Genomic DNA, 13,765 nt, shown 5'->3' with positions numbered 1-13,765 from the left:
TCTTCTGTTATTTCCCACTTCCTTGGTGGCTCAAACCATGAAGAATCTGCCCGCAATGCTGGAGACCCAGGTTCAGACCCTTTGTTGGGAAGATCCCCTGGAGAAGGAAATGGCTATCCACTCCAGTATTCTTGCCTGGAGAATTCTATGGACAGAGGGGCCTGGTAAGCTATAGTCCGTGGGCTCAGACAGGACTGAGGGAGTAACACTCACTCTTCTGTTATGATCTTTCCCTACATGCTATGAGAGAAATTTGCCAAATGCTTCTTTGAAGGGCTACAAGTTTGATTGGAAGAGGGCCTTTCTCATTTATGTTTGAGAAGCTTCCATCTGAATTGGTTTCCTAGTCTGTGGCATAGACAAGGGTTTATAGAAGCAAAACATGGCAATAAGAATAGCTATGGCCAGAGAAAGCAGTCAGAGGACCCCAAGAGAATCTAGTCTCTGCACCCATCAGTGGAGAAGTATCTCCCTCTAGTCTTTGATGTCAGTGTGGCCTCTTTAATGCTTATGAAAAGAGCAAGCATGTTACAAGACATGAGCAGATTCTTAAAAGGTCTGTATTTGATTGTTCTGGGGGGCCTTTGCTCCTGGATCCATCCAGATGCTGCACAGAATGCCTGCAAGTGCTATATGAAGACGTTATTGATCACCAGTCCTGAGACTGGCAGATTAAGCTCAGCCACTTCCTAAATGGACTAGTTGCTTAACTTTTTTTGAGATCTCTAAATGTATTCATTTACAAAATAGTGATAACAATTGTACTCATCTATGGGATTATGAGAATTACATGACACAACACAAAGAAAGCACACTGCCTAGTTGTAGGTGTTCAGTGAAATCATATCCATGAGGTATAGTTCTTGTAGATATTGATTAATTATAACCATTTTAAAGTCTGTTCTCGCAGAGTTCTTGTATATATTTTAATGTATGCATATAATAGAATATTGACAACTTTAAAATTAGAAAATTTAGATTCTCCGTGCCAATCACGATTTCCTGACAGGATTCCATGGCCTATTTCTAAGCCCCTTCAGCAGCTCAAGCCCAGCACTTTAAGAGGTTTCATCTCACACATAGTGCTGTTGTCATGCCATTCATTGGCCTATTTGGCCTTGCCTGGTTTAGTTTTTTAATTTGCTGTTGTAACTTTGCGCTAATGTTTTCCTTGAGCTTCCTTTGAATTTTTTAAAGGAAAAGAAAAGGAATGCTTATTATACCAGGGCCACTTTATAGGAAATCTTAGCCAAGTTTCTTTTAGCTGCAAATAACATAAACATATTTAAGTTAGCTTAAGGAAGGATTGTATTATAGAAACTGATATTCCCATGTTTATCAATTTGACCTAAGTTAGGAAGTGAATATAGATCTCAGAAAGACTTAGAAAGGTCTATAACTAGGAACTGTTCAAAAAACCTAGGTAATTCCCCTTTTTGTATGTCTTTCCCTATTTCCCTAGCTGTGTGGTCTCATATGTCTGCTTTTCTCTGCATACCTGCTATTTGCTGTGTGACTCTGAGCAAGAATCTTAATAGGTCTGTGTCCTTGTATGAAAAAAAAAATGTATTAGTTTCCTATGTTGCTGTTAAAAATTACCAGAAACTGGGTGGCTTAAAATGACAAAAATTTGTTCTTTCACAATTCTAGAAGCCAGAAATCCGGAGTCAGTAAGCTGAAATGAAGGTGTGGGCAGAGCCACACTTTCTTTAGAGGTTCTGAGGGAAAATCCATTCTTTGCCTCTTCGAGCTTGTAGTGGCTGCTGGTTAGTCCTTGGCTTGTGGCCAGTGTTTCCCTCTGTCTTCACATCACCTTCCCCTGTACACATGTGTGTGCACTCCTGCATGTGCACATCCTCTGCTATCTATATCCAGTCTCCCTCTAGTCTCTCTTATAAAAACGTATGTGATTAGGCATAGAGGACAGACATGTGGTTGGGGAGGGTAGGGGAAGAATGGATTGGTTATTTGAGATTAGCAGATGCAAACTACTACATATAGAATGGGTAAACAAGGTCCTGCTGTACAACACAAGGAACTGTGTTCAATGTCCTGTGGCAAATCACAATAGAAAAGAATGTGAAAAAGAGTGTACATCTGTATAATGAATCACTTTGCTGTAATTGACACAAAATTGATCAACTATACTTCAATAAAATAAATTTTAAAAAACCATGTGAGGACTTCCCAGTGATGAAGTGGTTAAGACTCTGTCTGCACTTTGAGTGCAAGGAATGCGGGTTTGATCCCTGACTGGGGAATGAAGATTCCACATGCCATGTTGTGCAGGAAAAAACAAAAAAAGTAATTGCAAGTAGGCCCACTTTTATAATCTGCCCTTAATGTGATCATATCTACAAAGACTTTTTTTTCTTATAACATTTACAGGTTCTAGGTATTAGGACCTGATATCTTTGAATGGCTTTTATCTAGCCTACTACAAATGGGGATCATAAAGACGTATCTCAAATTTGGCAAATAATAAAGGCTGTATAAATGCTAGCCTCGTTCCTTTTCTATATCCTTTCTGTATATACCATTATGCCCTTCTTTAACATTGCCTTCACATACTTTTCTGGAATGTTACTATCACTTTAAGTGTGAACCTATTTGGATGATAATGAAAATAATAGCTATCATTTATTAACTGTCTATGGTAGCCCAGGCACTATATACTGTGCTTGAGTATTTTATATAATATAAACTCAATATATATAAATATATGCTCGAGTATTTTATAAAAATGCACAGTGTTTTATAAAATAACTGTGCTTGAGTATTTTATCCATGTTATATAGATGACAGTAAAATCCCCATTTTACAGATGAGAGAAACTCAGCTCAGAGAGGTGATGTAACTTAATTTGCCCAAGTTCACCCACCTGCTAAGTGCTGGAATTAGGGTATAACTAAGAACCTTTAATTTTGAGGGCTGTGTCCTTATACCTTGCTTGTGACTGAGTGCAGTTCATTTCTCTGGTCTTGCCTTGGCCTCTGATGAGAATCTTTCCAGGAGGTTTCTTTTTTTCTGTTTTTTGTTTTAATTGAGGTATAGTTGAGCATGGAAGCTTCTCCACTGGTTAATAATTATAACTATCGTTTATTGGGTGTATACCATATGCTAGACACTTACATACATGATAAGTAATCCTTATCACCTTCCTACAGGGTAGGTGGTAGGCTACCGCTAAAGAAAGTAAGGGAGAGGGAGAAGCCTTCCAACATTTCTGATTTGGATACTCTAAGTGATGATGAAACTCAGAGAACATGAGGTCTTTTTTTAGTTAGGCTTTGTTTGTGGAATCTACAGGTAGATGAAGGAGTTTGTTCCTACAGCAAGATGCCACCTCTGCCAGTTAGTCTGGAGAAGGTTATGTTCAGGATCTACCCAGGGTTGCTTCTTTTAGAACTGCAGGCTTAAAGCCATCATTCCCACTATGTTCTAACTTTCATGTGTTCAGTTTCTGTTCCAGATGATCGTGCTGAACAACGAACCTGTCTCATTTGTGGGGACCGCGCCACAGGCTTACACTATGGAATCATCTCCTGTGAGGGCTGCAAAGGGTTTTTCAAGCGGAGCATTTGCAACAAGCGGGTATACCGGTGCAGTCGTGACAAGAACTGTGTCATGTCTCGGAAGCAGAGGAACAGGTGCCAGTACTGCCGCCTGCTCAAATGCCTCCAGATGGGGATGAACCGGAAAGGTGAGTGGTGCTTGCAGCTCTACTGCCCACCTTTCACCCATCACTTTATCTTCAGTGTCAGCTAGTAAGCCTTGGAGTTAGACATTTCCTATGCCTACACTCTATACCAGGCCTTGTACTGTGTATGTACTCATAATCCAAAAATGAATCTGCCTACAAGGATCTCCCAGATTAGGTAGGTAAAAGACAGATGAGGCATTAAGGATCCTGTGAAAAGGAGTGCACAGGCTCCATGTGGCAAGACCCCAATCAACAATCAGGTGATAATAACTAGGATTAATATACTCCACTAGTTTTTTCAGGGAATAATGTAAAGAAGTAGGAATTTTATATGAAAAGACAAGAAGGCTGTAGGTCCCCTGAATGTGTTGTCATTCTGTTTGGTAGAATCATGGCATACTCAGGTTAGACATGCCCAGAAATCTGCATCCAAGTTGGTGAAGAATTGGGGATTTATTGGCAAGTTTTCCAAGAGCCATTAGTTTAAAATGACACAAATAAACCAATATTCTAAGGGAGTTGGCCTGGAGGGCAGCTTTGAAGAATGAATTGGGCTGATGGAAGCAGAAAAACCCCTAGAGAGTTTTTAGAAGGGTCCAGAAGAAGGGTAAGGGTAAAGTAATGGCATGGATGGTGACATACTGAGTATTTGGCCTCACCAGAAATTGAAACTGAAGATTCAAGTAATAGTAAATTAATTCATAAAGAGTGGGGCAAAATGTTGACCTTTGTAGGTGCTAAATTTGAAGTACCTGAGAAGGACACCCATAGACATCCACTAAGGAAGTTGGATCTATAAATTGGATTGGAACTGAGGTGACAAGCCCTGCCTACAAGTAGAAGTTTGTGGAGCTGTTGGCATAGAGTAGTCAAGTTTTGTTAGTGGGTAGAAATCACCCACAGAGAAAACTTGGATATAAAAGAGAGAGCCAGTGTCAGAACTGTAGGGATATTCTCATGGAGGGTGGAGAGGGGTGCAATGTAGTTCAGTAAAAGAGCCCAGACTCAGGAGGCAGAGGTTGATGACAGACTAGATCTGTGACCTTGGACAGTTTGTTTTATGTCTCTAATGCTCAATAATCTTTACCTTTATAATGATATAATACTTTCAGAGCTCTCTAGAGGGTTAAATATGACAGTGTATATAAGATACTCAGCAAGGTATTAGGAGCTCATAGTAATAGTATGGGGTGGGGATTAGTCAGATTTAATGAATTGTTCTACTTTTGGTTTTGTAGATACACTCAAATATCCTTCAGACTGATTTTTAAAATTGTATATGTTTTTAAAATTGTAAACTTGCCTATTACAAAGAAAGGTGAGAGATAGGGGCTTCCCAGGTGGCTGAGTGGTGAAGAATTCACTGGCTGATGCAGGAAACGCTGGTCCATGGGGTCCTTCCTCTCCCTGAAAATCCTCTCCCTTCCCCACTGTCAGTTTATCCTATAGAAATCCCCCAATACCAAACAAGTAATGTCTTGAAGAGAGAGTCTGGTCATTCATCTGTCTCATATTTATCTAATTTGGTTTTGGTCTCCAGTTTTCTCCTCTTCCTTTGTTGCCCTCATTGAGAGAGAGAGTGGGACTGTTAGTCGCTCAGTCATGTCTGACTCTTTGCAACCCCATGGACTGTAGCCCGCCAGGCTCCTCTGTAGGATTTCCCAGGCAAGAAAACTGGAGTGGGTTGCCATACTCTTCTCCAGGGGATCTTCCTGACCTAGGGATTGAACCTGAGTCTCCTGCATTGCAGGCAGATTCTTTATCTGAGCCACCAGAGCCTTCATTGAGTTTTATCAAAGCATGTTTATGGGTTGCCTTCTTGACTGTTCTTTGATGAACCATCCTGTTTATTCAGCGTGTTAAGATTCTGAGGCTTCCAGCCAAATTTGCCTGTTTCAGAGAAGAAGAAGCTTATCCACAGAAACCGTCTAACCATATCTCAGAGAAAATGACACAGGAGGTGTGAGGGATGTAAAGCTGCCTTTATTTGCATGCCAAGCAGGCAGGCTCAGTTGCACAGTGAAGGCTTTGTCTCACAGAGAAACCCTGCCACCTACTGGTTGGTGCTGAGAAAGCAGAATTAAAATCACAGTTGCCATTGGAGTATTTTGGGGGCAATAAACTGTGGTGTTTGACACATAATTTTATGTATCTTGTCAAAACCTATAGAACTGAACACTACAAAAGAAGTGAATTTTACTGTATATAATTTTTTTGAGCAACCATTATTGAAAGGGGAGAAGATAAACTGTAGCCTATGGCAAATGAATCTAACTAATAATAAAAATAAATCACAAAGACTCATTGAAGAGAATGAAGAAGAAAAGAGCTAGCCTTGGAAAATAGCATTTTGACTGTATACTATTAAAACTAAAGACAAAAAGAACTGTATACAAACAAAGTACTATGATTTATAAATTTGATTCTCTCAAGGTTATGGTTTAGGAATTCTTTTACTACTTTGTTTGTATACTGGGATTGAACACATAAGTAAATATATTGTTGATAATGAGAGTTGAGTTTCTCAAAACGGAAAGAAGTGATAAATCAGGAAAGAGGAAGGCTAGAATGAAACCTCAGATGCTAGATTAGACTCAGAGGTTGTTGTAACATGGATTCATGTTTAGATAGATTTAAAAAAAAATTGTTGTGTATGTAGATACATGGATTTGGTATATATACATGTATTGCCCAACTCTAGGCATTGTGAGGAGCTAGAAGCAATTACACCCCCAAGAGTAATGAGCACACCTAGTATCCATGCCTTGGTTTCTTACTATCAGTAAAAGGAATCAGGACTCCCTGGAGAACTGGTTGACTTTAGGACTGAGGCAGGGAATATATAAGATGAGTCTGGAGCATCTTGTGGTGCCAAAAAGTTAGAATGTGCTATAGATATAGATATATGTTAGTTTATATTAGTTCATAACCCAAAGAATAAAATATCCATGAGTTCATACTGATAAAACGAATTGAATAAATAGAGGAATGATGGTTTTTCCTTACTGAAGAATTCTAATTAGTAAGTGGAGAGAAAATAAGAGAAATGGAAAGTCACCATTAGAGCACCATAGTAGTTGCTATAGGCAAGATCTACTGATGGATGCTAAAATAAAAGGCCATAGATTTAAACAGAATTAGAGTATTTAAAAGTCTCAGAATATTTAGTAATTACAAAAAGATAAATAGTACTTTTCAGTATTCTGACAGATATTCTTTAGCCAAGAGATCAAGAGTAACATGAGTGTGTTTACATGGACATGATGGATCCCCAGTATGATCACTAAGAAGGGCACACATGCACATGTACACACATAAGGATGGAGAGAGTCATTCCCCAATCAAATCATGAGAAAACATACAAGCCCAAATTTTTCAGAATAACTGGCATTCTACAAAAGTCCCCAAAAGTATCAAGGTCATAAAAGATAAAGACTAAGAAGCTGTCACAGACTGGAGGAGACTATGGAAACATGACAACTACATGCATTGTGAGATCCTGGGTTGGATTCTGAAACAGGAAAAGGATATTAGTAGAACTAGGAAAATCTGAATAAAGTCTTTGGTGAATAGTGTTGTGCCAAAGTTAATTTTCTAGTTTTGATGAATGGTCTGTGGCTATGTAAGCTTAGTTTACAGAAGAGAAAGCTGGGTGAGCGTATATGGAAATTCTCTGTATTATTTTACCATTGTTCTATAAATCTAAACTTGGCCTCAAATTTTAAAGATTAACTATTTAAAAATACAGCTGCCATGTGTACCCTCAGGCTATGTCCCCCATCTTTGACACAGATATCTTTTCAGAACTCAAAATTGGCTGGTCGGGAAATTAATTAACAAATCAATGAGGGAGATTTAAAATAATGGTGGAAAGTAGAGGCTGGACCCTTTCTTTTCATCCCCACTACTACCTGAGTGCCCCCAATACATGTTCTCCTCACACATCTTGCAGTCTTTAGGTAAAGTCAGGAGTCCTCAGAATAATTTTCAAGACTCCTCTGGCATCCCTTTCCTCCCCTCCATATAGGGGGAAGAATTATGTGCTCTTCTCACATAAAGCAGTTCTCTTAAGAACTCAAGGATGTTGCATGTTTTGGCAGCTTTGCACATTTGGTTTTATCTTCCTGGAATATTCTACCCCCTTTTTCTTCACCTGACTTATTCACTCAGTTTTTATTTGTAACATCTTCTAAGAAGCCTTCTCTGACACCACCCCGCACTCACCCGATGACCTTCTTGTACTTCTGTAACCCATTTTTGCCCTCTGCACAGTACTGATCACCTTGTGCTCTTTGTCTGTTCCCCCCATTATTGAGTGATCCTTTCAAGAGCTGTGACCAAGTCTTACTTTTCTCTTATATCCCTTTTGGTGTAGGATGCTTCCTGGTTTGATGAATTGACTGTGATTGGTCAGGGATAGGGGAGACTGGATAGGAAGTTGGGTGAGGGGAATATTGTTAAAATCATTAGGGGCAAGAGGAAACTACACTGATCCACATGGGAAATTCATATCAGTTAAGTAGTCTTGTGGAAATATTAACTTTGTTGTCTCATAACTTGCTAGATAACTAGTTCAAAAGTCCTCCAAGTCAACCTTCTTGGAGGAGGTTGGTGTTTGTAGAAGACATTGTGAGATAGTGATGCTGTGGCATTGCCATGTCACTTGACCAGGATAAACACAGAGTACCGTGAAGGAGAGAAAAGATTTGAGCAGAAATCTTGAAGGAAAAGAAGCTCAAACTCCTTAGAAACTTAAAGAGCTTTGTAAAAATGACTCCTGCTTCAGTCACTCTTCCTTAATGTGTATTATTAACTATTTGAGAGTAAGTTGAAGATTCATTCCCCTTTGCTTCTCACATAATTACAGCACTGTTATCAAAATCAGGAAATTTAACATGACATAATATTATTAATATGAAATTAAAAGATGCTTGCTCCTTGGAAGAAAAGCTATGACAAATCTGTACATTGTGTTAAAAAGCAGAGACATCACTTGCTGACAAGTCATCCATATAGTCAAAGCTATGGTTTTTCTAGTAGTCATATATGGATATGAGAGTTGGACCATAAAGAAGGCTGAGCGCTGAAGAATTGATGCCTTGGAACTGTGGTGCTGGAGAAGACTTTTGAGAGTCCCTTGGACTGCAAGGAGATCAATCCAGTCAATCCTAAAGGAAATCAACCCTAAATTTTCATTGAAAAAACTGGTGCTAAAACCGAAGCTCCAATACTTTGGGCACCTGCTGTGAAGAGCCAACTCATTGGAAAAGACCCCGATACTGGAAAAGATAAAGAGCAAGAGGAGAAGGGGGTGACAGATAGTTGGATGGTATCACTAACTCAATGGATATAAGTTTGCGCAAACTCAGGGAGATAGTGAAGGACAGGGAAGCCTGGCATGCTGCAGTTCGTGGGGTCGCAGAGAGTCGGGCATGACTTAGCAACTGAACAACAACAATACTATTAATTAATTGCCCATCATATTTAAGTTTCACTTGTTATCCCAATGTCCCTTGTAGCAATTTCTATTTTCTAATCCAGGAGCCAGTCCAAAATCACACATTGTATATAGTTCTTAGGTCTCTTTCAGTTCAGTTCAGTTCAGTTGCTCAGTTGTGTCCAACTCTTTGCGACCCCATGAATCGCAGCACACCAGGCCTCCCTGTCCATCACCAACTCCCAGAGTTCACCCAGACTCACATCCATCGAGTCAGTGATGCCATCCAGCCATCTCATCCTCTGTCGTCCCCTTCTCCTCCTGCCCCCAACCCCTCCCAACATCAGAGTCTTTTCCAATGAGTCAACTCTTCGCATGAGGTGGCCAAAGTACTGGAGTTTCAGCTTTAGCATCAGTCCTTCCAAAGAAATCCCAGGGCTGATCTCCTTCAGAATGGACTGGTTGGATCTCCTTGCAGTCCAGGGGACTCTCAAGAGTCTTCTCCAACACCACAGTTCAAAAGCATCAATTCTTCGGCGCTCAGCCTTCTTCACAGTCTAACTCTCACATCCATACATGACCACTGGAAAAACCATAGCCTTGACTAGACGGACCTTTGTTGGCAAAGTAATGTCTCTGCTTTTCAATATGCTAACTAGGTTGGTCATAACTTTCCTTCCAAGGAGTAAGCGTCTTTTAATTTCATGGCTAGCAGTCACCATCTGCAGTGATTTTGGAGCCCCCAAAAATAAAGTCTGACACTGTTTCCACTGTTTCCCCATCTATTTCCCATGAAGTGATGGGACCGGATGCCATGATCTTCGTTTTCTGAACGTTGAGTTTTAAGCCAGCTTTTTCACTCTGCTCTTTCACCTTCATCAAGAGGCTTTTTAGTTCCTCTTCACTTTCTGCCAAACTGTGTTGTAAAACAGCATGGCATATTCAGGAACTAACAGTTCTCTATAGGTACAATGTAACATTTGTGGCATAAGATGAGAATGGAGAGTCTCCTAAGAACCGGATCCCAGAGAATCTTGAATGCCAAGCATGGGAACTTGAATTTAATTAACCCATAGACCACAATGAACCCAGGGGATTTTGAGCAGGGGTTTGATGTGGTTAGCTTTGTGTCCGTCTTTCTGGTTTCATTGGTTTCGTTGGCTGCCCACCCCTAAGCAGGTGAGGAATGCGTTCTAGAGCAGGAAAAATATTTGTGCTTCTTCTAAGCAGAGAGGAGAACCATAGCTGATGCCTTTTTTTTAGGTTTAGATGAGAAGTGCAGCAGAATTCTTTCTGTGATCTTACCCAAAAGCCCTTTGTTTTGTTAAGTTCACTACCGGAAAGACTCAGCCCTGCTGAAAAACTTGCTCTTAACTCAGTGTAGCATCAAGGAACAAGTACAGCTTTAGAATAAGAAGACCTAAATTGGAATCCCTGCTCTATCAATTCTTAACTGAGTAACCTTGAACAAGTCCCTTTTTGTTTAAACTGCATAGGATATTATACTTTGTGTGTACGCGCGCGCTGCTGTTTTATTTTTTAATTAATTATTTTAATTGGAGGATAATTTCTTTACAATATTGAGATGGTTTTTGCCATATAGCAACATGAATCGGCCACAGGTATACGTGTGTCCCTCCCATCCTGAGTCACGCTCCTCCCTCCCTCCCCACCCCTCTGGGTTGTCACCGAGCACCAGCTTTGGGTGCCCTGCTTCATGCATTGAGCTTGCACTGTCCATCTGTTTTACATATGGTACTGTACATGTTTCAGTGCTGTTCTCTTAAATCATCCCACCCTCGCCTTCTCCCACTGAGTCCAAAAGTCTGTTCTTTACATCTGTAGCAAAGGAGATACAGATGTAAAGAACAGACTTTTAATATGTACTTTTTAAGGTTGTTGTGAGGATCAGTATATCTGAGTATGATATAAGTTTTAAAGTATGAGCCAAATTTTTGTTTTTAACAGAGGCACTATGACATAATGTTGTCCACACTTCAGGCAGTTTCATACCATTTTAACAAATGTTACCATCTCTGATTAAACCAGTACTCTTGTTTATTTTATGTTCTTCTTTAAATTATCTTTTTGAAAATATCAAAGTGAATTTTAAAGCAGTTTTTAGCACTTCAGTGAATGGAAAATCAGTATTTTTTTAATGCACATTAGAATAAGTGTATAATTAAGAGATTATCAATGCACAACCTAAAATTATATTTCTCCAGTGGGGTGCACACACATTTTGGGAAATTATAGTGGTAGAAAGAAAGTTAGTCTTAATCTGATAGCCTGGGCTCCAAATCTTGATTCTAATATTTAGTTTCTATCACCCAAAGGAAAGTATTTTTCTGAGCATTAGAGTTATTTGTTCAGTGGGAGTGATAATACCAATAATACTTCACTTGTGGGTTAACTTTACGCCATGACAATACCTAACATGTATATGCGTTTCTTACTCCAGGTGGGGTTGAGGGACAACACAAGTTTTTAAATAACAGAACAAGAAATTGGTAAGATGTAAATCTTTAAAATTTATGGCACTTTAAACAAGAAGGAAAGCATGTTGAATTCCTTCTTCACCTCCAAGACATTGAGAGTGAAATATCAAGTGAGAAATATTCAGTGTTATACCTGCCAATGATAGATTTTTGTTCTGTACCTGTGAGCTGAAGCAAAGGTATGTGTGAGATATCAGTATTGGAAATAGAAGTGTCTAAAGACTGTCACTGGCCCTGAAACAGCAGCAAGTAATTTTAAGATGTTTAGAACTTGAAATTAGGTTAAAAGAGAACAACCATCATGTCTGTAGGTAATATATATCTAGCTGTATATGTTTCTTGCCCCCAATTCAGTTACCTCCTACTTCGTAAGTGGAAAGCAGTCACTCAGTCGTATTTAACTCTTTGCAACCCCATGAACTGCAGCCCACCAAGCTCCTCTGTCCATGGGATTTCCCAGGCAAGAATACTGGAGTGGGGTTGCCATTTCCTTCTCCAGGGAACTTCCCAACCCAGGGATCAAACCCAGGTCTCCTGCATTGCAGGCAGATTCTTTGACTTCTGAGCCACCAGGAAATGCCAGGCCCTATTCTTGGAGCTTTAGCTAAATTATATATAACCCTCACAATTCCCCATAAAACAGCTTCCAATATTCCTCTTTGTTTTTCTGTAAAACTGAAATTCAGAGAGATGAAGAAACTTGTTTGTAATTACTCAGACCTAGCAAAAACAGGATTTAGATGCAAGCTTGTCTAAGTTGGAATGTGTATTCTTCTAAGACCAAGAATGATTTCTGCTTTAAGGAAAATGAACTTCCTGTCAGCCTTTCAATTATCCCAGGTAACTGTTAGGCTTGGAGCCTTTACCTTTACAGGCAACCAACCATGCCCTAAGGACTTTATAGACTGGATAACCTAGCCTAGAAGTAAAAATACTGTATTTAAAAATGGAAATATTCTTTTTGTCTCCAGAAATAGATGGGGATACAGTGGAAACAGTGTCAGACTTTATTTTATGGGCTCGAAAATCACTGCAGATGGTGATTGCAGCCATGAAATTAAAAGAGGCTTACTCCTTGGAAGGAAAGTTATGACCAGCCTAGATAGCATATTGAAAAGCTGAGACATTACTTTGCCAACAAAGGTCCATCTAGTCAAGGCTATGGTTTTTCCAGTGGTCATGTATGGACGTGAGAGTTGGACTGTGAAGAAAGCTGAGCTCTGAAGAATTGATGCTTTTGAACTGTGGTGTTGAAGAACACTCTTGAGAGTCCCTTGGACTGCAAGGAGATCCAACCAGTCCATCCTAAAGGAGATCAGTCCTGGGTGTTCATTGGAGGGACTGATGCTAAAGCTGAAACTCCAGTACTTTGGCCACCTCATGCGAAGAGTTGACTCATTGGAAAAGACTCTGATGCTGGGAGGGATTGGAGGCAGGAGGAGAAGGGGACGACAGAGGATGAGATGGCTGGATGGCATCACCGACTTGATGCACATGAGTTTGAGTAAACTGTAGGAGTTGGTGATGGACAGGGAGGCCTGGCGTGCTGCAATTCATGAGGTCACAAAGAGTCGGACACGACTGAGTGACTGAACTGAACTGAACCTTCTTGAATTTATCAAGGCTTTAAAATTCATCATCCTGGTGGGATATTTGTAGCTGTAGGATTACTAATAATGCCATCATGTTTTTTGAGCATATTGAATGTATACAGTGTGTGTATCCAGTGCCTTTGGAGTCCAAAAGTATCTGCTGCCTATGATGGAAAGAATATGTGCTTCGGGTCCAGAAAGACCTGTGTTTTAATCTTAGCTTCACCAATTACTACCTTGTGCTTTTGGCCAAATAAGTTTTCTCTTTGTGCCTAGTCTCTTGTGGGCATGCTTCTTACTATTTTATATTTACTTCCAGCAATCAGAGAAGATGGCATGCCCGGAGGCCGGAATAAGAGCATTGGGCCAGTCCAGGTGAGTTCTGGGTCTTACTCTTTGTGGTGCACCCTGGAAGCTGAAGCCTCTAGATGCTCCTGAAGCTGCTCACCCTGATCCTCTTCTCTGCTTCTGGTGGGGAGCCAGCTTTACTTTCATTCCTGTTAAACTGCTTTTAGAACCTGGGTATGAATGTGTT

The 13,765-nt window shown here is 40.0% G+C and overlaps 1 protein-coding gene across 5 annotated transcripts in view; it reads left to right on the top strand.

The window, feature by feature from the left end:
* NR6A1 (nuclear receptor subfamily 6 group A member 1) overlaps nucleotides 1-13,765 on the top strand; it is a 232,288-nt gene that overhangs the window by 182,023 nt on the left and 36,500 nt on the right. For 3 of the 5 annotated variants that reach the window (XM_055541109.1, XM_055541112.1, XM_055541108.1), the window contains exons 3-4: nucleotides 3,461-3,703; nucleotides 13,550-13,605. In XM_055541109.1, coding sequence (XP_055397084.1) covers nucleotides 3,461-3,703; nucleotides 13,550-13,605 — 299 coding nt within the window. The remainder of the gene's footprint in view (nucleotides 1-3,460; nucleotides 3,704-13,549; nucleotides 13,606-13,765) is intronic. The other 2 variants (XM_055541111.1, XM_055541110.1) reach the window with 1 other exon arrangement.

The sequence above is a fragment of the Bubalus kerabau genome, chromosome 11, assembly GCF_029407905.1.
Source record: "Bubalus kerabau isolate K-KA32 ecotype Philippines breed swamp buffalo chromosome 11, PCC_UOA_SB_1v2, whole genome shotgun sequence".
NCBI lineage: Eukaryota > Metazoa > Chordata > Mammalia > Artiodactyla > Bovidae > Bubalus > Bubalus kerabau.
Note: the sequence above shows the minus strand (reverse complement) of the source record. Positions and strands in the feature narration are given on the sequence as shown.